Genomic DNA, 27,120 nt, shown 5'->3' on the forward strand with positions numbered 1-27,120 from the left:
TCTGGCTTCTTCAGTGTCGGTGTTGTTTTTGTTGCCATAACTGCTGTGCGGCCTCACAGCCCTGGTTCTCTTCTTCTCTGCCGCAGCCTTTTCCTTTGCAACCTGCGGCAAATAAATTGAAATTCGTAATTATTCCCAACAGCATGGAAATTTATTCTGTTTTAATTGAGTTTTCTTTTCTGTGTGTGACTGAGTGTGTGTGTGTGTATTCATTTTTGGCTTCGATGTAAAAGTGAGAAAAACCTCAGGGCAGAGGCAACTGAAATATAAATTGAAATGGAATCTGCATTATTATGAAATAAAGATTGAATGAAGTAAGAAATGGAGAAGGAGCCTTGGTGGGTAAAAGTTTTGAATCTCTTTTAACTGTTACTTGTGGAATTTTTGCAGCTCAAGAAAGGACGCTCTGACTTTCCTGGGAATTAATTTAACAGAGCTTAATACTTAATAAATTCATTTGCTGGGTGTATACCAATGCATCTCTCTCCAGCCTATAATTACATATGTATATTTCAGTTCTAAAACGTGTCTGAAAAATGTTGTTCTGCAATTGTCACAGAGCTCTGTGTTGTTGTTCCTTTCAGAATGTTGACATGTTTGTGGGTAAATTTTCAATTTAGTTGAACACATTCCGTTAAACACTTTCGGCACGGCACGAACTTTCTGCACATTTTAGCATTGAAATCGGGGGTCAGAGTCGGGCCATTGGCAGTGTATCGGAATTGAGATGCAGATGCAGAACGTTGCTGGTAGGAATTGTCGGTTCAAGCCAATGTTAAATGATTTCAATTGTTGGTGCTGCTGTTGTCATTTTGTGTGTGCATTTCATTTGAACAAGGTTTTTAGAGCTGCCACTAAGCACGTACCAGATCAGAGCAGGGCAGGACCAGGGCAGAACGGAGCAGACTAGACCAGAATAGTCCAGACCAGGATGGGCCGTATCCAACCCAGACAGAGAGAGAGAGTGAAAGAGAGAGGAAAGTAGAGATCTTATGCAACACAAATTGCAAGCTGTCGTGCGTGTGTGCGTGCCTGGTTTTCATCTCGTTTTGTCTTTTATTTAACATTTTCATAAACTGCAAGCTGCCATGCACGGGCTGGGGATTTTCCCGGCTCTGTCTCCCAGATGGTTGTCTTCCCTGGCTGCGTCTCTTGTTTGGCTGCATTATTTGCCTGGCATCTTTTGCCAGCATATCATCAATCAGCAAACGGGCCACAGAATGCTGTATCGTTGGATGCCGATTTCTGGTTCGGCTCCTTCTCCTGTAATCCTGCCCACACATGCCCCAAAACATGGGAAAGCAGCTTTGTGTGCTTTTTGTGTTGTTAGGAGTAGATTTTCGACATTTCCCAGGCAACATATTATTTATGGATGCAGTCTGTTGCCGCCTCCCTGCCTGATAATGGCAGCCATGGGCTAATAGTTAATTTAAAATAAATTAAATTATTATTACGAAGCACATGTTTTGTGAATGGTATATTTTTAAATTAATTTACAGCGAGAGCAATGAGGCTGAAAGATTACCGAATTTATGTCAGTTCAAAAGAGATTTTTGTTTGAGAGATGGGAGCAAAGTTCTTTCCAAAACATACAACATTTCTGCCTAATTGATCAATACATTTTACTCTTACTTCCTTCCTTCCTTCCTGTGTCCTATGTGTGTGTGTGTGGGTGTGTGTGTTTTTTGCGTGTGCCTGCCATTTGAATAACAAATTCGAGCGAAAGGGTTTTCCGCGCCATAAAAAAAGCATAAAGCGAGATAAAGCAGGGTTGGAAAATAAGGCATAAGGAATTCTCAAGGAAAGGAGGCACTAAAAGTAAAGATTTTGTGGCATTTCTCAGATGGGACGTATCATATGAATTAGAGATAATCAGCCTAATTAACATTTAATTTCATATTTTCGTATGCTACTTGAATTTCTTAAACATTTCTGATGAGATATAGAAGCATTAAGAATAACATAGTACATTTGATTAAATTGATTTATAGATTTCCTTTAGTGCTTGAAATTCAACTAAATGCGGACTTTCGAGGCGATGATAAATGAATTAATTGAATGAAAATATAGCAACATTATCTTCGGCCTCTTAAATCTTAGTTTGTTTTTGATAATTTCCTTGCCATCCCTGGCTGCCGACTACATGAATATCCTTATGCTACACCTTCTGTGCCTCTCTCTGTGTACCATCATTTTGCTCCTTCGTCCTTTGCGATTTCGATGTCGATTGCCCAGAGAAGGAGAGATGGTAGTAGGAGCAAAAGAAATCGCCAAAATCGCGTTTGTTGCCGCATTCAGTGAACTGAAATTTGGCACGCCAGAAGACGTTCACTTATTTTTATTTACTCACCGGATTATGCTAATTTCTAAAGTGATTTAGTGTAGCCAGTACAGAGAGCAGAGAACCGCCAAAAAAATTGGGATTGCGAGATTGGGAAATACCATTGCTGACTGCCACCGAATAAAAATAAAACGAACATGAAATGAAATAAAGCAAAGTAAAATCTAACTGGCTGCCATTTAAGAGGCACGGCACGGCCATCCCCAGGACCTCCCTCCCTCTCAGGACTGCTTGCATTGCGTGTGCTGCAAAATTTCCGTTGACGCACTTCCTGGCAGAAGGAGCAGCAAGCAGCGCGAAGAAGCGGTTTCGGATTCCCAGTCGTCTTTCTTTAAGGCAAATCAACGTAATTCTTCAAGTTTGATTTCGTGTGTTTAGCTGCGTGTTTGAGTTGGCTTATTTAACCCAAAGCTGCCGACGAGCTGAAAAAAGAGAGCGAAATACTCGTATATAGCAATGTGAGGGGAAAAGGGAGAACAATAACAATGAATGTGCGATAATTTTACATTTTATCAAGTTTCGAGGACTCTTTCCGGGGTCTCTCGCTCTCGTTGTCGTCGCCATTTTTTATGCGAGCATTAAGCGGCTTTTGCTCTAAAGCCCTGCCACTTCACTTTGCTGGGGATCCCAATGCCTCTGCTCTCCTTCTCGGCATTTTTATGTATGTGTGTTACATATACAAAAAAAAGAAACAAAATGTTACGTATACGCCCCAGCGACCAAAGGCAAATGTCACACACTGAGCCAAGAAGGAGCCCCGGACCCAGCCTTCTGGTAACCGTAAGCAGCTTAGTGGTGTCGTCGATGGGGAGTCCGCCTGTGCCTGTGCCTGTGCCTGTCTCAGTCTCAGTCCCAGTCCAAGTCCCCCACCATCTGGCATTTCTGCGGTTATATAAGTAATTCGATTATAAGAAATTTAACCGAAAAAAAAGAAGGCAGAAGGCAGCAAGAAAGCCGCACGCATGGCGTTCATTTATAATTAATTAGTCGAAATTTTCGTTAATGGGCATCAAAATTAAACAAATGGGTATTTGCATTTAGGCATGTAGGACCTGCTGCCGTTACTCTTCAGGTTTGGGTAGCATATCCATTAAGAGGAATATTATTTCCTGTTCAATCACAAAGAGAAAGATGATACGCAAAAAGCTATTGATAAAACACCAGGTGAAAAACTGTAATTTACATTTAATTATTTTAAAGGTATATAGAAATTATTAAACAGGCGCTCGCTGCTCATCGCTTTTTATCTGTAAATTTTTTGAAATATTTAAACAAAAGAGAGTCAATGGAAAAATATTATTAGTGCGTATAGCGCAACACCGCAATTTAATTTAATTTTCTGGCTTCCTTTGCATTAGCAACAACAATTAATTGGAAAAAAAATATAGTAAAATATTTATGCTTTTTTGTGAAAGGACACGTTTGTGCCATGCTCTCAGGCATTTGTTCCATATAGTAGAAGTACTCTCGTTTTTTTGGGATTTTAATTTGTTACAGTTTGTCGTCCGTCAGCGGAGACAGGAATATAAAAGTGAAAGCCGAGGGACAAGAGCTGGAAAATTTCATTTTGAATTGTTGCTTGTTGTGTTTTTTTTTTTTCTCACATATGCACTGAGGTACACGGGGAGGGGAGGCAATGGAGCTTGGGTTGGGGAAAACAAAAGCGCAACTAAAGTGTCGACAGGGCCTGTTGCCACCATAAAACTGTTAAAGTTTTAATGACGACAACGACGGCCCCTAAAGTGGTATGGAGCATGGGGCAGTGGGTAGTGGGCAGGGGGCAGGGGGCAGGGTCAGTGGGCTGTCAGCAGTTAGAATGACATTAACAAAAGTTGGCAATGCGGCAAAAGCAATTTCGTGCAACGAAATAAAAGGCCAAGTCGGTAGCAGTGGCAGACAGACAGCTGGATAGTTGAGGTGTATGTCAGATGCTAAATGTCATGTGGTTTGACTGATATTTCTCCCGCCCCCTTTCCATGGACTCTTGGCGTTACTGACATCATTGTCTTTGTGCTGATGCTGCTCCTTGTTGCACATTCGTGTTGCAGTTGTTCTTGGCTGACTACTTCTAATTGCTGGCGAGCAGGGTTGCCCGTTGCCCGTAGCAGGGTTGCAATTAAGCAGCAACACGTTTGTGCAACCCCACGCAGTTCCAATAAACATGTACTGCTCTGCATATAAATTGTGTGGCACGCCCGTAATTGGACTGCAAAAGAAAGAGAAAAGGGTACTGCTTGAACATGAAATCAACTGCAATGGCAAAATGATTTCTTCTAATTTGCTGATGTGCATATAGATCCAAGCGGAGCGGAGGAATACTCCCAGATGGTGAGACAATGGGAATTGGCGGGGAGTCGGGCTCTGGTTTCGACTTCTTGCTCGTTTGTGTGAGCTTATGGTAAATCAATTTAAAACCAATTTTCCACAATGAGTGAAAAGTGAAAGAAAAAAGGGAAGTTGGAGCTGGATCAGGGGCAGCAACAGACCCTTAATAGGTGGCATAGTCCTTGCGGTTGTCGAGCAAATGAGAAGTGGAAACTGAAGGGAAAGCTTTGTGGCTGCCCTTATTAAATATTCATTACTCTAAGCTACTTCTTCTCTCTGGGCCACTCGGCAAGGTCCCAAGATTGCAGTTGTAGCCAGCTCTCTCTCTCTCTCTCTCCATTTTTGGCAACTCCTATCTCTCTCTCTCTCTCGCCTGTGTCTGGCTGGAGGGAAAAAGCTGTTTTTAAAGACATCGAATTCCAATTTCCTTTTGCCAGGCTACACGTTTTGCCATTTTGTTGAACGTGATGCGAATTTACACACACATAAAACATACGAGTATGCAACAAGATGGAGACGAGGACGAGGCCAAGGCAAGACCTGGACCTGGACCCGGTGTAAGAAATTTTCCACGCACACAAACAGAGTATGTGCCCAATACGGCGTGTAAAATGCTTTGTTCTTGTTGTGCTACAGCACAGCTATGGCATAGGAGTGGTAGAAGTTCTCTGAGCTATCAGCCTCAAAAAGCATCAGACAGTTCAGCAGAAACTCCACTTGTTGTGGCCAAATTAGTGCTGTCCGGTGTGCAACAGACGTGGATTGTCAGTGGCGTTTCCACTTCCATTTTCACCAAAACTAATTGCATTTTCTCGAGTACTCATTCGCTCTCGCAGCAGATCATCCATGACGCAAATGCCCAGGCATTTATTATAAGATTTCAGTGGTTTTTTTATGGCTGCCACCTCCTTACAAAACCCCAATCCAAAAAAATGTGAGCGGGATACAAATTACTTTCTGGCAGATAGCTTTGCCTCGAACATCTGATGGGCGGGGTAGCAGGTATTTTTAGCTTGAGCGAATTTAAATTTGCATAAGTCTGACGAATACGATAGCGGAGATGAAAATATAAAGAATCAACACACGCACACGAACATGATATTACAAATCAAACTAATTAAAATCGGAAAAGCAGGTAGAATCGAAAACAAATAAATGATTAAATTTTAGAGAGGGAGAGATAGAGAGAGATAGTTTAACTAGAGCAAAGAGTTGAGCAAAGAGTTTCCCAGGTTTCACAGAGAAATTATCTATCTGTCTTTGGCAAATATGTTTGTGTATATGCGTGTACATCCCTGCATATTGTATGTTATTTGGGGAGATAAACGACAAACTGGTTACGATTATGCCAAGTGTATTTAATTGCTGCCTTGCACATGCGTTAAAAGCAAACACAAACCATCGTCAGACACCAGCAGCAGCAGCAGCAGATGATTCTCTGATGCACACACACACAGTGCGTAAACGCAATGTTAATATTTTGCCAGTTCTTATCGCACGCTCGGCTAAAGGTAAGGCACACGCTTCGATGAACGAGCATCTAAGTCTAGGAAGGAGGTCCCCAGGGAGAGACAGAGAGATAGATAAAATTAACAAAACACTTGGATAAACATTTGAATGTTGATAGCAAAAATTACGCATACGCCTAGTTAGACACAAAGCTGATTTCATTTAAGGCCTGTGTAGTCTTGCGTGCACTGCTGCACTTCCAGTAACTCATCCTCATAATATCGCTCTGTGGTTTTCATTTCAGCATGTCCTTCGCAGCCTCATTAACTCGTGTGTGTGTCGTCCTCCCTACCAAGATGTTTTGCACAGGTAAGAGTCCTACACGAAACTTGAGCTATTTAACTACATCTATCTCCGTTTGCTTTGTCTGTTTGTCGCTGTCTGTCTGCCGGGGGGTCCAAGTGCGTTGTATAAATATTTGTTTGCTGCGTCACATGAGGAGAACTTTCCCTTACCCGCTGGCAATGTTGCAGCACATCGCCCACTCGCTAGTGCTTCTGCCATTAGATGCGTCACAGTTTGTGTCATATTTCAGCGAAGTATGTGAGAGTGACTGACGTCAAGAGGAAGATAACCCTCGTCGCCCTCTTTCGTTGCAAATCTAATTTGCTTGCGCGCTGCACTCTGGGGTCTGATTTGGCATAGCATACTTTTCAGCGCCCGACTTTATTGTTTGTTTGCCACTTCGAGTCGCTGTTGCTGCTGTTTATGCTGCTATTGCCTGTAGTTGAAGGAACAACTCCCAAAGTCTCCTGCTTATTACAAAGCAAACACACGTGCACGTTCTGCACGGCAGGATAGACGAATGGGGCTGGGTCTGAGACTGAGTCTGGGGGCTATATGTAAATCTTCGCACTATTGTCTGCTGCAAAATCACAAATCCAACAACAGCAGTAACAGCAGCAGCAACCAAGAAGATATATGCACATCTCAGATGGGGGTAAACTTGTCTCTGGGGCACGCTTAAAGCAAGCTTAATTTTTCATGTACCCGGCAATAACTGGCAACGCTATCCACAGCTTTTCCTCTATCTCTCTCGTCTTCGCTCTCTCTATCTCTCTCTGTATGCGTGCTGCTCCTCTATCAATTTGATTTTGATCTTGTTGCTGGTGTTGCTGTTTCTGTGGGTTGCTATGTACATATTTTGACTTATTCGGGCATCAAACCGAGCCAGAGATTAGCATCAGCCATTGACGAAGTGTGCAAAAAGTGGCTGCAGAGAAACTCTCTGTGGATAGGAGGTCTTAGAAATTTGTTGTACCTTAAAAATTATAATGTGTAATTTATCGAAAATATGCGTTTGAAGCTTCTTATCAAAAATATCGTATACCATTGAATGATACATTCTATAAACAATAGCAAATTTCATCTTAGATAAACATGATAATCATTTTATTACTTGAATTTTAAACTGTCGGCTGAAGCAGCATTAATATTATAAATTATAGCCAGAGGAGGAGCCTAAAGTAAATCCATACTATATTGTTTCGCCTTTGTTTCCGTACTGCATATGTATCATCTAAGCAGTTCTTTACTCTCTATCACACGTGATCGGCAAAGCAGCAGCCCCGAACTGTTCAAAGGTTCTGTTTCTTTTTCAAATTAGGAGGATTGTTTGCGTAGAAGAAGGTGTGCTACAGCAAGTGTAAAATTTTTGCCTTGTAAGGAGCAATAGAAAGTTATCTCACGAATCCTTCTAAAATATCGCTATATATATGGCATTCATATGGTTATCATTTTGCAAACACTTAACATACGCGAATGTCCAATCAAATAAGGGACCTAAATTGCTCTACGAATTTAAGGTATTTATGTTTCCTTGCGTTGCTTGAAACGGAATCGGAAGCTGGGCACTTAACCAGTTTTTAGATCGTCTCCCGGGTCACTGGGGTCTATAGTTATGCGTATAAATATTCGCTGATTTCCGGTAATGGGAAATAATTTATTGAGGTTCTCTCTGTTGACCATACAGGGGCTTGAAGGTTGCTTCTGGACTTCCTTGAAACTGTGCTGTTGGCAATGTACATCAATATTTGGCTCCTGAGACACTCGAAGCTCCTCTTGCATCGATAAGTGATCTACTTCGGATATCTCTTGCTTTTCACGATGATGTCCATCCGAAAGTGGATCCGCAATGGAACTATACTCCATCTTCTGATTTCTTGTAATCTTTCCGCCCTTCTGCCTAGGCCCAAAACTAAAATTTTGCTTTAAATATTAATTTTTTGATCTAAACAAAATGTGATGTATGGATATTCAAAATGATGTGTGCTTGTTTATATATATTTGTGGTTATTTTCCAGCCTTGTAAGACTTTCATAGATATTTTGGAATAGGCCTGCTTTGTCGTACAACATTTTAAGACCATTTAACCATGACCCAAATTCATTCCTAAAATTATCGTTCTTATAAATATATTTGTAAACAAATCCATACATATTTTTGGGTTTTTGATATCTACCGTTGATATTAATTTGATAATATTTGAATTTTTAAAATGAAAAATGTTATATATTCTTTTGACTACGTATGGATAACTATGGAAGCTATGGTTTGTGAATAAATTGGCTACAAAATAGCAATGCTTTTATGGACACATTTGTCGTATATGTACTATCTATAAAATTTTATCGATAAAGAGAGTGTCTTCTTCTCAGGCAACCTATTTATTTTCTGGTCGTGTGTATCTTGTCATGTCTCGCCTATTACTCATACGCCACATGTACCGATCCAACACTACCCTGCCATTCACACCGCATTGTGTGCACGACCACCCCTAACACCCCTTACCGACCCTTTCAAACAAGCTGACGTGCAATTTCAATGGTCAATCAGAGCAGATCAAAGCAGCTTCCTATGGGTTTTGGTTTTCTTTTTTATAGCCATGACAATGGCAAGTGAAATTGCGCCAAGCCCCAATCGAAATTGCCAGCATCGATCGCGGGAAAGCGCAGAAGGAGAAGCCGGATGTGGAATGTAGAGGAGGATGTGGGGGCGTGGCAGAAGCAAATCAATGATGCGAAGGAAGCACCACTGGCAGGCAGTCTAGCAGTGGCAGTGGCAATGGGAATGAAATGAAGCAGCTGCCGCATTTGGTTTTGCTTCAGTAGAGTTTTTCTTCGTTGCGGGCATATAAACTTATGGCACACCATCTGTAACTGTAACTGTATCTCCGTGGCAGCATCTACAAGATGCATCAGTGACTTCAACTCTCTCTCTGTTGCAATAGGAGTCTCACCTGGAGAGTCTCACTTGACAGAGTGCAGAATGCGTTGCTCGTTTTCGTTTATTTCATGCTCTACTTGTAAGCCGAGTAAGTAGAATAATTTCAAAATTTGACAGCAGACATATGAGATGCCGTTTCGGCCTCTCAGACTCAATCCCGTCCGTCCGTTAGTCTGTCAGCCTCTCAGACTCGCAGCCTCCCATCTGTCACGCCCCTGGTAACGGTAACGGTAACTGCTATATGCTATATACCATGGGATATGGTAACGTATGCCAAACGGAAACTCGAACGGAAACATTCGCCATGGCCGTGGGTGGCAGGTGGCAGGAGACAGCCAGATACAGAGAGAGAGAGAGAGAGTCACCGTGTGACGAGGTCGAGTCGAGCATTCTTATGTATTCAATGACGAAAAGCTCTATTGCTCTTCCCCTCTTCCCTCTCTGTAGCCAGATGCAAATGTATGCATGAATGGGATAGTCAATGGCATAAAAAAGCGGAGAGGATATCGTAAAACGTATAGCCAGAGTGAGTTTCCGTATCCGTATCCTATTAAGTGTGGAAATTACTTTCATATGCACATTTTGATTTCCTAGTTGCATCCGATACTGATGCCAATGCTGGGGGCAAGTGCCTCGCCTCAGGCAACTGGCCAGAATGGCCGATGGTCCATAGGTACACCTGGGCAGAATGAAATAAATAAAATATTTTGGGTAAAAGAGATGTGAATCATTGGTTTAAATAAAACTAGTTTTAGTGGCAGACTTTAGGAAAAACGATATGCTTCGTTGGTCAAAATATTTGATTCAATTTTTTCAGTTGGCTTAACATTAAAACATCTAAGAATATTCTCTTACCAGACTCATTTCTTTAAAAGTTTTTCCCCAAAAGACTAGAGGAACTTTGCTTGTTATATAATTTCTAAGGATCGGAGCCAACGCTAAAGACTTGTTATGTGTCTGTTCGTCAAGCCGTCCGACTCTGTATTGTTATGGAAACTATTTGGATATATATGTATGTAGTCTAAGGTAAATTTTATCCACGAACTATTTGTGAATATTAATATTTTTTAATGAAGCTTTTCTCCACAATTAGCAAACAAAAAATATACTTAAATAGCCTTAAATAAATTCCGAAAACAGAATAGCGGATAATTTAATTTAATTATTTCAATACAAGTGTTAACTGGCAGACTGGCATTGTCCGAAATAAACTGCATTAAGAGACAGCATCGTGACACCGTGTAAACAGGACAACAGACCCAAAAAAAAACTTGTTAAAATTATCTCCCATTGTTATATATCTTCATAATTAAATTGTTATTAGTATTACATGCCATGGCATGGCATACGTATTTAATTATAATTAATGAACGCAATCTAGGCGAACAAAAAAACATCGAGAATTATGGAAATGTATCTGTTCTTATAAGTCATGCGTGCCGTGCTCTTTTTTCGACTCTGTTCTATGGCTGATTTATTATAATCAAATCTATAAATTTGTATGTTTCAATTGAAATACAAGGACCGATCGAGGCGCGGTGTCCATAACTTATAGTCGAACATTTCAATAAATCAGCAAAATCAATGATGTTTAAAATTAGCAAAAACCCGAAAAAAATAAACGAAAAGAGGGAAAACAAATAATAATAAACCTTGTTACCGTGACCATATAGTATAGGAAACATGTACATATACGACACGAGTGTAGGCCAAATGAAATATGACACAACAGCGAATCGGGAAAGCGAATGGCAAAAGCAAAAGAAAAACCGAAAGCAAAGGCAAAAGCTAAATAACACGTAGAGCAAAACAATAATAATAAAACTGAGAGGGGCTCGGGTCCAAGGCCAAAAAAAAGCTATTGATGAAGGGCCAATAATCACGATGGTAGGCAGCTAAACTGTCGCACACCAACGAAGCTTAGAATACCCTTAAAAATGGGGAATAATTCTAGCTCTCTTTGCGTTTTCCATTGCAACTGTGACCATCGGGGGATAGACTATCTAAACGCTTATTTCGCATTCAAGGTATTCGAAACATCTCTCTAAAAATTCAAAAAAATATCTGAGAGCTGCTACCTTGCACTGATGCTCACAAACTTGCTCTGCAATTGTATGGCATCCTGAAAAAAGAAAGCGTACTCGAAACAACAAAGAACAGGCAGGCAGCGTGGCCTGCGTTTTCTTCAAGCGATAAACCTTTACACTTCATTAGGCTTTGGAAATTTCATGCTTCAACAGCTTGGATGCTGTGCAGCAGTGGCATCAAGGGGTTAAGGGGAGGAACAGGACCGAACCGACTTCCACAGCCCAAAAAAACCCGATTCTGTGTTTAATCAATGAATCAGATGATTCAGTCGATGCTCCACCATCACTCAATATGCAAAAAAAAAGGAAGGAGCAGGATGGAAAACTTCTCTCAAGGATTGCTGGAAGAGTTTTTCCCCTTTTTCCATTGGCTCTCGAGTGTTTTGCTTTTTGGAAAAGTTGTTTGTGCATTTCACTTACACCAATTTCCGCTGGAGATCACATTGGGTGACATTGTGTTGACATTCAAGGCGGCTGCGACCGCAGCCGCCGCCACGCCCCAGCGTATACGCAATATTGTGAATTATTCGCACAACAAAGGAACGGAACGAGTGTCCGCAAAGGCAAGGGGAAAATAATCTGCAGGTGCAGATGCAGTGCGGGGAAAAACTCGTAACAGTGCAATGGAAAAATGTGGATTTTATTGCAATTCAATGGAAAATATTTATGCGTCGGGGGGAGAGTGTGGGCCAGTGGGTGTGCCAGTATGGGCGGGGCAGAAATAATTGCACGTAAAAGTTTTTTAATTAAAAACTACGCGTGACTTGTGTCAAATGTGCATGAAAGGTGGCAAAAAAAATGAAAAATACATACGTATAATGGAAAGCTCTGGTAAAAAGCCACCAGTAGAAAGAGAGAGTCCTTACAGTCTCCCTTTTTCCATTTCTACCCATATTCATGTGACAATCCAACTTTTAAACGGTCACTAGTACCTTCTGGGCTCTCTATCCTGTAACTGTAAGCTGAAAACTTATCAAGCAGGGGATGCAGTCAGAGACAGACAGGTTTGGTATTTCTCTTATTGACTTTGAAAAGCTGTCAGGACAACAACTGCCAGCTGACAAAGCCAAAGCCAAAGCAAAGGCTTCTTACACAATACAGGAATGGGTGTTACGAGGACAGCCATGCATAGACATTTTCCATCTGTAATACTGGGGAAGCACGCTCAACGTTATTAATTTTAAACGCCCGCTGTGCTAGGCCCAAGAACAGCAGGTGGCGGTCTCCAATACCCCACAATGGAAACGGTAACGGGGAACGGGCCCAGAAGATAGTCAGGGTACGTGGTACGTGCATGGTACGAGCACGAGTGGAGTCCTGGCGGAGGAGGCTTTGTATTCAGGCGCTCATTCATAAATTTTGTGTCATAAGCGCGTGAAAATGGTACAAGTATTTGAATTTAATTATGAACTGTGTCACAGGGAAACACAATGTGACTGGGACAGGGATAGGAACAAGGGAATGGGGAAAGTGACTCTAAAGTCGCTGTTATAAATGGCACATACACACACACACACACACGTGTAGAGACGGAGAGCCAGAGAGAGAAATAGAGAAAGAGAAGGAGATGGAGAGGAAAAGTGAGAGTTGGCGCCATTAGGTGGCCGTTGTCATCTAAAGCATACTAAAAATGCTGGAGCTGCATTTCATTTTTATCTCACACGCTGCTGCGCTACTGCCCCGCACACACACACCAACTCACTCAGACTTATCTCACACGCCACACTGTTGTACATATGGATATGTATACCCTTACGGAGGGTATTCTATTCGAATTTAACTAGACATTTGCTAAGCCGAGTTAATTGCTTTCTGGATGGATTATTACACACATTTTTCTTCATGCTGAAATCTTTTTTCTCCTAGAAATGATCAATATTCATATATTCATATATCTTCAAACACAACTACCCATAAAAAATGTGGGATCTGGAAGGGTATGTGCACCATCGACTCAAAGCAGTCTTTTGTCTTTCATGTTTTATTTTATAGAAATATTATTTACCTGCATGCTGGCCCATTACCCGGGGACCCCCAACGCTCTTTCTGTCTCAGTGTTTCCCTGCCTCAAACTCCCTGCCCCACCACTCAAAGGGTTACAGCTGAGTGCCGCCTGGCGGCGGCGTGCTGTGCTCAAAGAAAACGCCTCACTGCATGCAACAATGTGCAAGTCAACTCGAACGGGCTCCTGCTGTGTGCAGAGAAAGAAGAGGACCTCAGACTCCCTGCCGAAGTCTTTACCCTCTTGCACCACTTGCCAGTGTGCAACGTGTGACTCTGCTGTGCAAGGCAAACGGTGGCAACAGCAGCAAGAACAACTTGACTTTACACCTTATTGCAATTTACTGTAAAATTGCATACGCTGCTGGCTGCTTGACTGCCACTATCCCTACCTACTCCCCATCTGCACTTTCCCCAGTGCTGCTCCTGATCATTTCGCCTTTTTCCACTCTTCGACCAATCCTTTTCAGACTGAAGTTTACTTTGGGTACAATTTTGCTTTCATTTTCCTTTTTTCGGGGTAGCCGACATACACAGTTATGCACTTTTGATTGGGCAAAGGCAGAGCGATTCCACGAAGGGCAGCCGCTTCTGATTCAGTATTCAGCAGGCGTTAAGTGCTCAGCAAATATCCAAATAAGCGACGGATTATAAGATTCCAGCGTTTACTTTTATTTATTGCTTTGTGCAGTTATTTTGGTCAGGGAAGGAAACATTTATTTCTACCAAAATAAGGTTGATATTCCTTTGATGAAATATGAATTCCTTCAATGAATACCAATTACACTGTGCGACAGGTGTTTCTTACTATGCACGAAATATAATCTCCGAACAAAATCAGGTTGTAACCATTATAATTGCCCTCAGAAATATACATGGATTCTAAGTTGGCTTCGGTTTTTAGTAAGTGAAGACCAAAATATATTTTTAAACGTAAGAAACTCTCAAACAAATGAAGTACCGCAAAAGCAACCCAAGTTCGCTCTGAGCTCGCCCCTGTTACGTCATTAAATGACGTTACGCACAAGTCGTAAAGCGGCCGGATCGTAATGCATCCATTAAAGTTAGCGTTAACGTTAGTAAGTATTCGTTAAGATGCGATTTTTATGAAAGGCTCTCAGAGAAACGTGGCCATATGACACTGATAATATTAAGGCAATATCGAATTACGTAATTCCATTACGTAATCCAATCAGAATGCACCCAGCAAACATATGCGTCGCACACGAGAAGCGGAAAGGGGAGCGGTGGAGTACGACTGGGATATGTACTCGAGAGGAGTCTCCAGGACTCCAGGCTCCAGGCTCCTGGCAAAGGTTATGCCATTAAATTGCAATTCCTTTCGATTTGTGCTGCGTTGCCTGGCCATTTATCTCGTCCTTCCCATTCCAGAGCCATCCCCATTTTATCCTCTGGACTATGGATCCCATCCTCCTCCCTCCTGGGTGTCTGTGTGCTTGTGCCTGTGCCTTATGCAATCTTCCAGCGTTGTACCCTTTAATCTGCGTCGTGTACTTGACACAAATGCCGCACAAAAAACAACAAAAAAACAGAAGCAGAAGGAGCCGGAGCTAAAGTTTTATGCAGAAACTGAGGCATACATAGAAAGAGATGCAGAGATATCTAGAGATGGGGCAAGGCGCTGCACTTTGCATAAAGGTAAAAAGGCAAAAGCATGAACCCATATGCAGCAGACACCGGAGTTGGTTGTGCATAAATCTTGTCGCTGAAATGTATGCAACACATTTATATGTATATCTACCTTTATTTTTGGATGTGTGTGTGCGCCAAGACAATGGCAGGTGAAATCAACTGCTGCTGGCGACAGGATAAAAATGCACTGCCTTTATTAATTCTAAATCAGTGGCAACGAACGGAGGGCGACCGACCTCCTCGAACAGATTGAATGCAGCAAAAAGCAACGCCCCTGGGATGCCTATAAATCGAAACAATGCGGGCGGAAAGAAACGGAAACAGTTGAGAATGCACTTAGGCGGCGGCTTCTCTGCTCCCAACACACTGCTCTCAGCCGTGATGGAGAGCACTTAGAGGTGTTGCCAGGTGCCATTTGTTGCTATTAGCGCTGTGTTGGGTGATTGGCACCTGATTCACCTGGCACACAGTTCAACGAGTTCACTAAGCAGCGTTCACTGTGGCAGCACAGTAAAGCGGAAACGTTGAGAGACCACGCCTAATTCTTGCCTCAAATATGCACCATGACACCTCGCATGCCGCATCACGTACGCAGCCACTGTGGAAAAACTTGGGGAAAACAAAATGTATTCATGCACACACACTCGCACACAGACAACGACACCAAGAAGCCATGCAATGGCATTAATGGACAAAGACAAAACAAAAAATACAAAATGCTTAGACGTGCCCGGGCCTAGTTGGCCTATTCGGCCTAGTCTGGCCAACTTCCAGAGGAAGCAGCAGCCACAATGCCTTTGTATGCCATGACCAACGTTGCGTATGAGTAATGTGCGGCTTTCTTTTGGCCGCTCCCTCTATCTACTATTGTTGTATGAGTGTCTAAGTGTTTGTCTGGGTGTGTGTCTGTGTGTTAAAGTGTGGGTTTGGGTGGACGAGCACTCGAAAGTAGTTTTCAATTAGCTCAGCCCCAGCCCCCGATAGCAAACGCCATTGAGGCAGCTCTGAGTGGTTTGTTTTTCGAGTTACTTCCGAAGAGGTCTTCCTGCTTTGGGAACTGATTTGATGGAGTGAATTTGAATGGATGGAGCTGCTTCAGATATGCAAACGATTTCAGATTTGTGGAGAGTTAGTGCACATTTGAATCACTAATTGCAGATACAGCTAGCTTCCTATGGGAGTCATACTTGAGGGAATGTGATTTTTTAAATACTTTGGAATGAGTTCCATTAGGTAAAAGATTCCAATGAATCGTTGTAGGATGAGAAAGATTCATCTTTGTCATCACAGTTTGATAATAATCCTACATATTTGTTTCCCTTTTTTTCTGGCAAATTTCCTAACTACCACTAGTAGTTAGTCCAAAGAGCTTTTCCTATACTTATCTTTTTTAACCTATCCTTTTAGAACAGAACTGAAAACGGAGAGGATATTTTAAGGGATTGCCATCCAAGCATCTCTTTTCGATTTACCTTAGTTTTGACATCGTTCGCCGCACCAATATATCCTCAGGGTATTTATCCTTCGCTCTCTCTATGCCATTCCTATTCCTACATCTTGATGCGGACCCTAATAGGAATGGGTTTCTGGCCAAGTTGAGCTTCAGTGTTGCTCGAAAAACAACTGCGAAAACAGAATCATCTGCAGTGGACCAGGCCAACTGGTTGGATGAACAGTAGGCGGAGGTGGAGATGGAGATGATGGCGAGGCGGAGACGGGTGGGGTGAACGCATGGGCGAAGGACTGCGGCACATTTGTTTTCATCGGCAATTGGCAAGTGAAAGCTTTTAGCGCGAATTGTGCACGGCAATCACTTCAAATGGAGAAGAAGCAAGCACCAAGAGCATCCTTTTCCGTTCCATGGTCTCTGCCCTACCATGCCTCTATTTTTTCTTCGCTCTCTTTCTGTATCTCTTTTTTGGGTTGCTGCTAAATTTTTGTGCAATTCAGAAAGGTTGTAGTAAGGGTATTTTAGCTTTTAGGGAAAGTTTGATAAATTCAAAGCGTCAAGGAAGATATCGGAAGATAATAGCATTTGGGATTATTAGGGATATCAAATGATGTTTTCTATTTTTTATTATAAGTTAATTGCACTACTCGTTCGATATCTATTTAATCGATTTTCAAGCTTTCAGATTTCTTCGATAGGAAGTAAAAATCCATACAATTGTTTTAATATTATATTTTACACTTTCCACGTTAACATTTTTATATTATTATTAATTAACGAAGGGCATCCGGGCATCACCATCGGCATTCATCTCCTTTTGCCATCCTTTAGCCACCTGTTTCCACTGGTCGAATAATTTCCCGCAAAATGCTAAGCAGATTACTTTTAATGCCTCGAGCGTAACGACTGCGGCAGTTAAATTTTGTGTTCGCCGCTGGATCTTTATGTAATGCAGTAGTAAATTTTTTAATGGTCTTGCAGTGCTGATTCTGATTCTGCTTCGAAATCAAATTCCAGCTTAGCCAATCACGACATCAACTTCTTCGCCCCTTTCTGAGCCACTTTTCGGGGACTGTGATTATTTGAGCATTGACTTCAATTGACTCGGATCACCGGGAGGTGGATTGCTGTGCTGTTGACTCGACTGTGACCATGGTGGCTTGATTAATAAAGCCACAGGCCATCGCCAGCGCCGAATTGGCTTTATTCATAAATTTATAACCGGAGAAGCCATAACGTAACGAATGGCAGTGTCGACCAGCAGTTTGGCAAATGTTTTATTGCGTACATAAATTGCAATTAGTCCCGGCTCCCGTCGGGATAAATGCGAGCACACGCATGTCGATGGCCGCCAGGGAGCTGCTGCCACTCGAATGACGAACTGCCTCCATCTCGGCCTTCATCTCTGGCCTCCTCTCGGTGGGTTAACAAAACATCAATTGACTTATTAATGTTTGGGTTGCGATGGCAGGCAAACCGAAGACCGAGTCCAGAGCATGAGAAAAACTGCTGGGAGGACATGGGCATGGGCCCTATCACAATTGTGTTCATGTGGCGCCCGTTGGGATATTTCGGTGGTTCGGGCACAGTCACGTCTGCACTTAATGTGAAATTATGACTTTAATGGCTACTGAAATATATAAAAAATAGAATACAGATATTCTGGTAGATGTCTAATTTTTTTCTCAATTTTTCGAGGTCACTTTAATTTCCAAACGCGAAGAACGGAAAAAGGAAAAGATTGGGACCTTTCCAAAGAAAAGTATATAAAAATAGAATAATATCTCAGTCATTAGCCATTTTGTTTTCCTAATTAGCTCGCAGCTAATGAAGCTACCAAATGTACATTTTATTACACTTCATTTTAGGAGTCAGAACTCTGCCAACTCTCAAATAACTTATTTGCACTCCAATGTTTACGATAAAAATATCAAAAATAAAGTCCAGCAAACACAAGTTGATTGATTGACTTTCGCGCTGTGTGAATGTGTCCCTACTGCTTCATGTGTGTGTGTGTGTGTGAGAGCTTTTTCTGCGGAATCGCAAAAAGTTTGCTACACTTTTTGTAAACTTCATTTTACACTGCCTTGGATGTATGTATGGGTGCTCTTGTGTTTGCTGTGGCTTTCATTCTTGCTGTAGGCAAACGCAATGTAAAAACATTTAAGGTTTCAATTAAGTGAAATCCCAAACGACCAAAAAAATAAATGGGGGAAAAAAGGCAAAGCAAAGGCCAGCACCCGCCCCAGCTCCAGTCCCAGTCCCAGCCAAGAGGATGACCGAAGATGCCCTAGAATGAGGCGGAAATTTTTCAAGCAATCAATTTGGGCTTTCACGAAAAAAAGAAGGACAGGGAAAAACAAATATATATATGTATTTAAGTAAAGGCTGGTCTGCTCCCTACCCGGTCAAGTATTTGGACTTTAAGCTGGACCCTTATTGGACTTACGTGCAGCATGACAAACGATGGCTGCAGGAGCCGGTCCGGTCATGGAAATGGTGAAAAGGCGAGTATGGAATGCCCAACCCTTCCATCAAATGTCAAAGTTTAGACTGTAACAGTCACTTGAGTTATATTGAGATTTATTATGCCCCTCGAAAAGGAAAAGGCAGGGTCTGCCTGTACCCATCATTAATTATGATCGGCAGACTCTTCGAACGGTTTTATTTGTTTTTCCCCCATGATGCAAGGTTGCAATTTATGCAGCAAGTTGGGAGGACGTCAGCCTGCATTTCAATTTCACTTGCTTGCAGTTTTTCATGAACTTCTCTGAGCCCAACGGAAAATAGTGAACCAAAAAATAGTACGTTTTGGCCAATGGCCAACTCCCTTTTGGTGGGCGTGCCGCACCTCCTTTTGTTCGCACTGGCTTACGAAATCAACAACTTACACTTTCTTTGGCCGTAGGAGCGCCAGCCTCCGCCTCCAAGCCAGTTGTTTTGACACTTTTGGGCCAAGCGAAAGTTTTCCTGGCTCAAAAGTAGGCACACTCAGCAGGGGATGTTCCCGAAAAGAGATTCGAAAATTGTACTTTTGGATAGGAATATGATTTGTTGATTTATTGATTGAACACAGCACGATTTTTTTATTTGACAATTCATTTTAATTTACTCTGAGCTCATAAGAAATATTGGCCTCGTTCCAAACTTCAAACAAATTATTAGCTACAAAATTAAACATAGAAATATTTTGAAAAAGTTTTTAAATTACCAGTAAAGATTTCTCTTGATATTACATTTTGGTGGTGTAAAATTTTCGGCTCATTAATCTGCTCATTCTTCAGACACTATCTCAAGTGAGTATTTTCTTATATTACAACAAATATTTCAATGGGTTCTCGTTTGAAACGATACTTCTGGTTACCTTAAGTAGGGACAGTAGTTTCTTGCTTATTTGATTTCTCGTCTGAAAGGTACATTGTTCAATTATTGTCTTCCGTTGTTGTCGTTTGTTCAATCTCTATAGTTAAGGAATGTTATATTTGTTGGTCATGTTTCCTAGCCTGAATGGGCAGTTTGGAAGCGAAACCCATTCACAGAACCCACAATTGCTTATGATTTGCCTATATCTGAGTTTATTTGTGTTGGTGCCTGATTAAAGAGCTGCAGAACTTTCTGCACTCAGCTTACCTTGCACCCTCTCTTCACCTATAAAGCCCTGTTTTTGGGGACAAATTCGTTGGTTTTTTTGGCGCTTTTTATCTGGTTGTCGATGTTTTTGCAAGCCTCCCGCCATCCGTACATCCAACAGAGCTACTCCGGGGTTAACCCAGTTCCCAACTCGCAGTTCAGTTCCCCATTTCCTTGGCCATTTTATAATCAGCATTCTCGAAATAAGGAAAAACTTTGCTATGTAAATTAAATGCCGAAGCCGGCAACTTTTTGCTGACATTTCTTGTTCCTTTCCCGTCCGTCCCCGTTGTTCGTATTTCTTGTAGGGCTAACGTACAAAAAAAAATATACATATATACGGAAAAATTACTTTTATATATGTATGTATATGTATGTGTATATATACATTTTTTTATTGTCGACGCTGTGGAGAAAGCACAGCAGCAAATAAATGTGGTTTAAACATGACAAGTCGCCGTGGGCTGCCAGCTCGTTATCACCAAATATTTTTGCACACGAAATGAGTGAATAAATAAGCCGTAGACCGGTACCGCAGCGGTGACGCCGGAGTCAGAGTCAGAGTTGGATTCCCGGCCTGTAGCCGCAACCAAGGCGGTGCGTGGTGACGGTCTCCTTCGGCTTTGGGACTGCGTTGGACGTTTATGGTCGTCACTTTTTGGCCGCTTGTTTGACAAATAAAACGTGAAATGTCCGTCGGTTCGAAAGCCAAACGAGAAAAAAGAGTAACCAATAAAAGCTTAATTAACTGTTTATGGCCATGGCATGTTAACGTGCCGAAATTCGACTTCAGTCGTTAATCTCAAGTGGACAGCGGACCAACTTCTCTCCCCTCTCGCCAAAAAGTTGTGCAAATGGGGGCTCATTCAAGAAGCCAAAACCATTATGAAGAGTGATAATATTTGGGAGTTCTTTGTTTTCCATAACAATTTTATTCGATTCCTGAGACACTCAAAGTAAATTCCATCATCATATCACAGACATTTTTGGAAAAGATCTGGAAAAGACACATTTTATTGAACAAATTTATAGTTTTTTTTTATAATAATAGCTTTAATTTTTAGAACATCGGTTAAATCCTGCGATTGTGCACAATGTCGTCGGACGCAGATATGACTGACGGTGATTATGTCGTGTCGATGAGTGTGAGTGTGAGCCAGACGACGCTCAAAAATGCGCCCAATGAGTCAGGAGAGCAGACCGTCGTCCCACCGGAGTCCAATCTATCATCCAAGGCATCAACGGTGCTGCCACAGGATTCTGCGCAGCCAGGCGAACAATCGGACGAGCCAGAGGACTCGACAGAGGAGTCTTTCGGTGATATAGAGCGAGAGGCATCAGGGATATCGCTCAACGAGTGGGGCAAGGAGTCGGAGGAGAATATGACCACTGCGAGCATGTCATGCTCATCCTTTTCCTCTTGCGAGTCGTACCATACCATTCGAAAGATGATCCTTCGGCGCGATCCTCATACTTCCAACATGAGCTTGGACAGTGGTAGCAGTCTGCCGCAGATCAACTCCTGCGACCAGTTGATGCATCAAAGAGAATGTAGGGTAGTGGGTGGCAAGGACTCGTCTCACGACTCAATGCTCGTGGTTATGGAACCAAAACCAAACTTCACGCAACACAGCTGCATGGACATCAGCGTCAAGGAGGGGGACATAGGCATGGAAGAGGTATACCACAAGTTTGTTGCCTGGTTCAAGCGCCCCGAGATCGATGTGGCTTTCAAGGTATTCAACGAAGTCGACCAGGATGCCGACGGCTACATTGCCCTCACCGACCTGAAACGGGGTCTAGAAAAGCTCTCAGTGCCGCAGACACACCGGGAGGCCAAGAGCATCATGGCCCAAGTAGCTGGGCCACGCTGCAGTGCCGTGCACTTTAGCCATTTCCTACTAATATACGCCTCACTCCTCAACCGCCTGCAGCTGGACAAGTGGCCCACCAGAGATGCCGAAACCGATCGCTTCAGCCGCGTGGACGAAGTGGATGTCTCGCAGGTGGGCGTTCATGGGGCCAGACGTTACTTCGAGGCCAAAATATCCCTCGAGGGGGAGCGCCTCAAGCCGCTCTCCTTGATGTGCACCCAGCCTGTGGCACGACCTTCGTCCCTTTCCTCTGTAGCCACGAGTCGTGACATGGGCGATGGCACTGCTTCCGGCTTAAAAAAGCTCAATGAAAAGAAGGAATAAATATACTTTTTTGTGACCTATCAAAATTGCAAATGTTGAAAAATGTATAGTGACCTTGTGTCTACCAACAACCTACCATATAAATCGTCGAACAAAAAAACCAGCAACAGAATGAGAACATTGCTTAAGTGACCAATCAAAAGGTAATTGCCAGGTTGCCAGAAGCGAAGAAGGAACTTCAGCTTCAGCGAGACTTTCGGGAAAGGGCGGGTTACCTTTCAATGTTTTGCCATTTGAGGGGCAACGACTCCCCGAAGAGCGAAATGTGCGCCACACACGCCAACTGCCTGGCAGGTTTTAGGTCTCGACCGGAAGTGGCCCTGCCCCAACCTCATCCCGTTTAACCCTAGGGGGAATAAAAATAGTTTCGTGCAAATAATTTGCGCGCTTAACTACGCTAAGTATTTTGATATGTGCCGCGACATACTCGTATGCCACGAAGCGAGAGCGTTCCTCCTTTGATCATTTGCACAGGATATCCAAAAGTTGGCCCAGTCCCTCGATTGGCCAGAAACCGAGCACGCCATATAATTATGTTACCATAAGCCCCAGCTCCAACGGCAGCGGCCTCTACTAATATTTATAGCAGATTTTGTGCTTTATTCCCCATCCCATTCTCCTCACTAAAATCGGGTGCACGCCATATACAAATTATAATGAAAACGGCGGACAACGCTGCGTATACGCAATATACAGCGACTTGTGTAATAAAAATCCAACGAAAGTCATGCGAAAATAATGAGCATAAGCGTGATCGGAAGCGGAAGCAGGGAGGCAGTGGAAGAGGAAGGCAGGGCGGGGTTGGGCAGGGCCTAGGGGTTGCAACCGGTTGGTTAGAAATAAGGAAGGACGAGGAAGGGAAATAGTTTTCAAATTAAAATAAATGCCGCAGCTGAAACAACTTTTATGTGCCCACAGCAGCAGCAGTAGGAAGAAGGGGGAGGTGGAGGATGAGGACCACTCTCAGCTAACCAAAATGCCATGAAAGTAAATTCAGTAGAAAATTAATTATGAACGACGACGACGACGACGATGGCGATGGCAGCGATGGTTGGGACGCTGACATCCCAAAGGGAAAACCAATGCAGCGTTTAGTGGGGTGTAAGCAGGGTAAACGCAGCAACAGCGGGGGGGTAGTGGAAGCGGAAGGCATGACCAGCCATACCTTTTAATGGCATTGCCATCAATTTCGCTCAATTGCGCGCACAATCGCATCTAATCACGTTGGAACGACCCCAAAAAAGCTAACAACAACAATAAGACAGTGGCATATTTCGGTGTGTCTAGACTATGCGATACCCCTTAGGTAAGTTGATCAGATGGAGAACTGTGCTTGCTATTGAAAACACAAATTTATGAAGGGATAGTTAAACGGATTTTCTATAGTGGATAGTAATTTAACTATTGTTGATTGATTGATTAGACTGTGACTCAGGAATACACAAATGTTTGTATGTTTTCCTGGTCTGGTATACCCTCCGTCACTTGAGCTGTACAACTGTACAACTTTTGGATGCCCCTGACTAAATGTTTATGGTTATTGCTTTATGGCAGCCTGCCCCACGGTACATGTGTACGGCAGAGTCTCTTCCTGCATCTGTGTGCGTGTGTGTGTGAGAGGATGTGTGGCGAAGTGGGGTAAAGGGTCACGTATCAGATGTCATTGACATGGTTTGCCTCGCCTTTAAGCGCTTGCAAACAAACCAAGACAAGCACGGCACGCACGCTCACACACACACACACGTAGATGAGAGCGCACCCAAGAGCAGCTTTGAACGAATGTGCGCCGAAAAGTATGCCACGGTTTTTGCCTCATTTGCGCTCAACTTTTTCAGAGCTCAAGAACCAACCTCTCTTGGTGCCTCCAGCACAACCCTCGCAGGGCTCCCCCTGGCCGCCGCCTTCCTCTTGCAATTAGTGGAGGTAATGATTTTTGGCAGATACGTAAAATCTAGGATACAGGACCAACCTCCTCCACTTATAATTGACAACAGCCGAGATACACATCTCATTTCTCTGGAGAGTGTAGGCAGCGTTCTTCGAGAGAGAGAAAATGAATAAATAGACACATGTCAGAGCTGTCGGTAGGCCTTAAATTCAATGTCACTTGGGGCTAGATGACAGTGTCTTGTGTCCTGTGCCTTGCAACCCAAGTCACTACTCCTGTTTGCTTTGCATAGAAAATGTCGAAATGGCCTTCATAGACCTACTGGCTGCTGGCCAATACTAAATTTAGAATTCGAGTCGGCCGTTGCCCCATCCCGGCCCTCCTCGATACATACCTATTTCTTTTACTTGTCTGCTCGCTCTCCCTCTGGTCCCTTCTGGGCGAAGACAAACCATCTTTTTCCTAACGTATTCCCCCATGTGCGTGAGTTATGAAACAGAAAACTACTTAACAATTTCCATTCCGTTTACAGGCCTCAGAGCAGGTCAACTTCCAGCCGAAAATCCAAATGGAATTCGGCTTTCAGGCACGTGGCCAGCTAATTACAAACTGATAAATTTTTGAGTGGGAAATCAACCATTTGTTCGCAATTATAATCGACTTTGAAATGAACTTATGCCTTTCGAAAGACAAAGGCAAAGCTTTCTTAGGCTTAAAGAAAAATATATTACATATTATACTAGAGAATAACTACTAATTTTGTGCTCCGCCGTCTTTAGCCAAAATAAATGAGCTCTATGATTTTTATGTACCGACGCATGTACCCTGCTGCATTCGGGGTCGGGAGGCATGCTAGAATTTACGAAAGGTGAACTCTTAACTCTTTCCTAACAGAACATTCTCGGCACAGACAAGCAACAACCGTTAGCAGCTTCAAAAAACGTAATAAACGAGACAACGGAAAAAATAAATGCAATTGAAAATAAACAAATTCGTTTGTTTTGTGGCTGTGGCAAAAGATTGAGCTGCCAGCAGCGAAATTTTTACCAGAAAAATTTTGAATGAATTTGGGTTCTGGGGAGCACTGGAGTTGCAGCAATGCTTTTGAGGCCGAAATGGAAAATGTTAGTTGAAAAATAACACCACGAGCAGGATCTCCAGCAATAGAAAAAAAGCGAAACAGTTGTTCAAAAACTCCAACGTGGGTTTCCATCCCTGGATATTCTAATAAAGTTGAATCGGGAAAAAACCTGAAAATGTTTTTAATTTTCGGCTCATTATTACAAGTTATGGTATGGATACATCCATGGCAGTTAGCCCTAAAACAGGGTTGGGGAAACTTGGAAAAATTGCTTCCGTGGGTGGGTGTTTTTCAATTGATTCCGCCCAGCGAAGAGGCACTAAAAATCAATCGGTTGCCACTTCCACTCCCTAGATCTGCTGTGCAAAAGTTTGCCCCTGCCCCCTGCCAGACACTTGGCCTCGCCATAGCCTCTTTCTACCCGTACATTTGCCTAGTTGATGTTTTTCTTAACTTTATTGCAAGAGTATTTTTGTTGGCCCAACTGTGGAAAACCCCAGCAAAAACCGAGATCTAAGGCAGCCGGCAGCAGAAACCAGCTTTTCGATTCAATTTCCGTGCTCACAATGCTGCTGCTTGTTGCTATTTTGCATAGCCAGGAAGGAGCAGGAGCTTGGCTTTGCTTTCAGGCAGCGGTCCCGGGTATGAGGGTATAGGGTGCTACTTGGGTAGAGTATTGCAAAACATTGGCAGCTTCTGGCATAGGCGTAACTTAGTTTCTTGTTCGCCACTGAAAAGTTTCTGTTTTTCAGTGTTTTTTTGTGTTTTTGCTATAAGTAATTCGCGAATAGTGCAAGATTTATGCGTTCGACAAATGCAAAAACTTTGGATGCTGTCGGTATTGCCATTGCAGTTGATATGTGTCGGGGGGATTAAGTGGAGTTGGTTTAACACTTTCCTGAGTTACGATCGCGGCTCAAAGTTGGTTTTAAGCTGATTTGTGGATATCTGGAAATGCCATCGAACAAGGTATATCGAACTATTCCTCATATTTATCAAATATTGATGCATTATAAGGATAACTCCCTAAACAGTTTCTGCCAAGCTAAAATATTTATTTACAGATATGCCACCACCCCAATATAGTTTATATTTGTGAGTCCACTCATTAAAAATCTTTGCTACTCAGAAAATTATATTATTTCCCTATTGACAGCTCTTATCCCACCCAGCAAAGGGTATCTCTCTAGCCAGCGAATACCAATCTCGAACCATCTTTCACTTAGAGCAACATCCTTGAATTCGCCTCCCCTTCTGGGGTGGTGCTCCAGAAGAAAACAAAAACTTCCGGCTGCATATCAATAACGAAATAAACTTGTTACATACTGAACCAAGGGGGAACTCTCAGGAAGGAGAGGCAGAGAGAGGGCAGGGATACAGGAAAATTTGAGGAAAACTTGCCAAGAGATTGAACTGCATCGTTTAGCTAAACTTTAACCCTCGATACCTCGACACATTTATTCAGGGCAAACATTTGCAGGAATGATGATAAGGGATCAGGTTACAGCCAGGCAAACGGACAACTTCAATGAAATTAAGTGTAAAATTATCTAAGTTACCAGCGAGCTTCTAAATGTCATGGATAAAACACCCAAAAAGGATGTAGGGAGAGTAGAGTGAGGAATAAGGAGGAAAATCTATGCAACCACGCCGCCAATCTATGCAACATTCATTTTTCTTTTGTCATATATAGTCGCCCCCCGTCTGGGTTTGATGTTGAAAAATTGAAAAA

The 27,120-nt window shown here is 42.7% G+C and overlaps 2 protein-coding genes and 2 long non-coding RNA genes across 4 annotated transcripts; 3 read left to right on the plus strand and 1 right to left on the minus strand.

The window, feature by feature from the left end:
- Window positions 1-9,243: 9,243 nt before the first annotated feature.
- On the minus strand, window positions 9,244-19,645 carry LOC117185669 (uncharacterized). Its single transcript, XR_004471143.1, has 3 exons — window positions 19,483-19,645; window positions 9,414-10,079; window positions 9,244-9,359 (listed from the first exon to the last, which is right to left on the minus strand). It is a non-coding gene; the product is annotated as an uncharacterized lncRNA (long non-coding RNA).
- On the plus strand, window positions 9,355-10,156 carry LOC117185668 (uncharacterized). The gene is made up of 3 exons (XR_004471142.1): window positions 9,355-9,488; window positions 9,848-9,926; window positions 9,995-10,156. It is a non-coding gene; the product is annotated as an uncharacterized lncRNA (long non-coding RNA).
- On the plus strand, window positions 14,409-15,238 carry LOC26532410 (uncharacterized). The gene is made up of 2 exons (XM_015182286.2): window positions 14,409-14,567; window positions 14,685-15,238. The coding sequence occupies exons 1-2, from the start codon at window positions 14,538-14,540 to the stop codon at window positions 15,165-15,167; spliced, it is 513 nt and encodes a 170-aa protein (XP_015037772.1). The 5' UTR covers window positions 14,409-14,537; the 3' UTR covers window positions 15,168-15,238.
- A 95-nt stretch (window positions 19,646-19,740) lies between the features above and the next one.
- LOC4802393 (uncharacterized) lies at window positions 19,741-22,522 on the plus strand. The gene is made up of 2 exons (XM_001359283.4): window positions 19,741-19,887; window positions 21,286-22,522. The coding sequence occupies exon 2, from the start codon at window positions 21,316-21,318 to the stop codon at window positions 22,417-22,419; it is 1,104 nt and encodes a 367-aa protein (XP_001359320.2). The 5' UTR covers window positions 19,741-19,887; window positions 21,286-21,315; the 3' UTR covers window positions 22,420-22,522.
- Window positions 22,523-27,120: the final 4,598 nt, after the last annotated feature.

This window comes from Drosophila pseudoobscura, chromosome 2, assembly GCF_009870125.1.
Source record: "Drosophila pseudoobscura strain MV-25-SWS-2005 chromosome 2, UCI_Dpse_MV25, whole genome shotgun sequence".
Classification (NCBI taxonomy): domain Eukaryota; kingdom Metazoa; phylum Arthropoda; class Insecta; order Diptera; family Drosophilidae; genus Drosophila; species Drosophila pseudoobscura.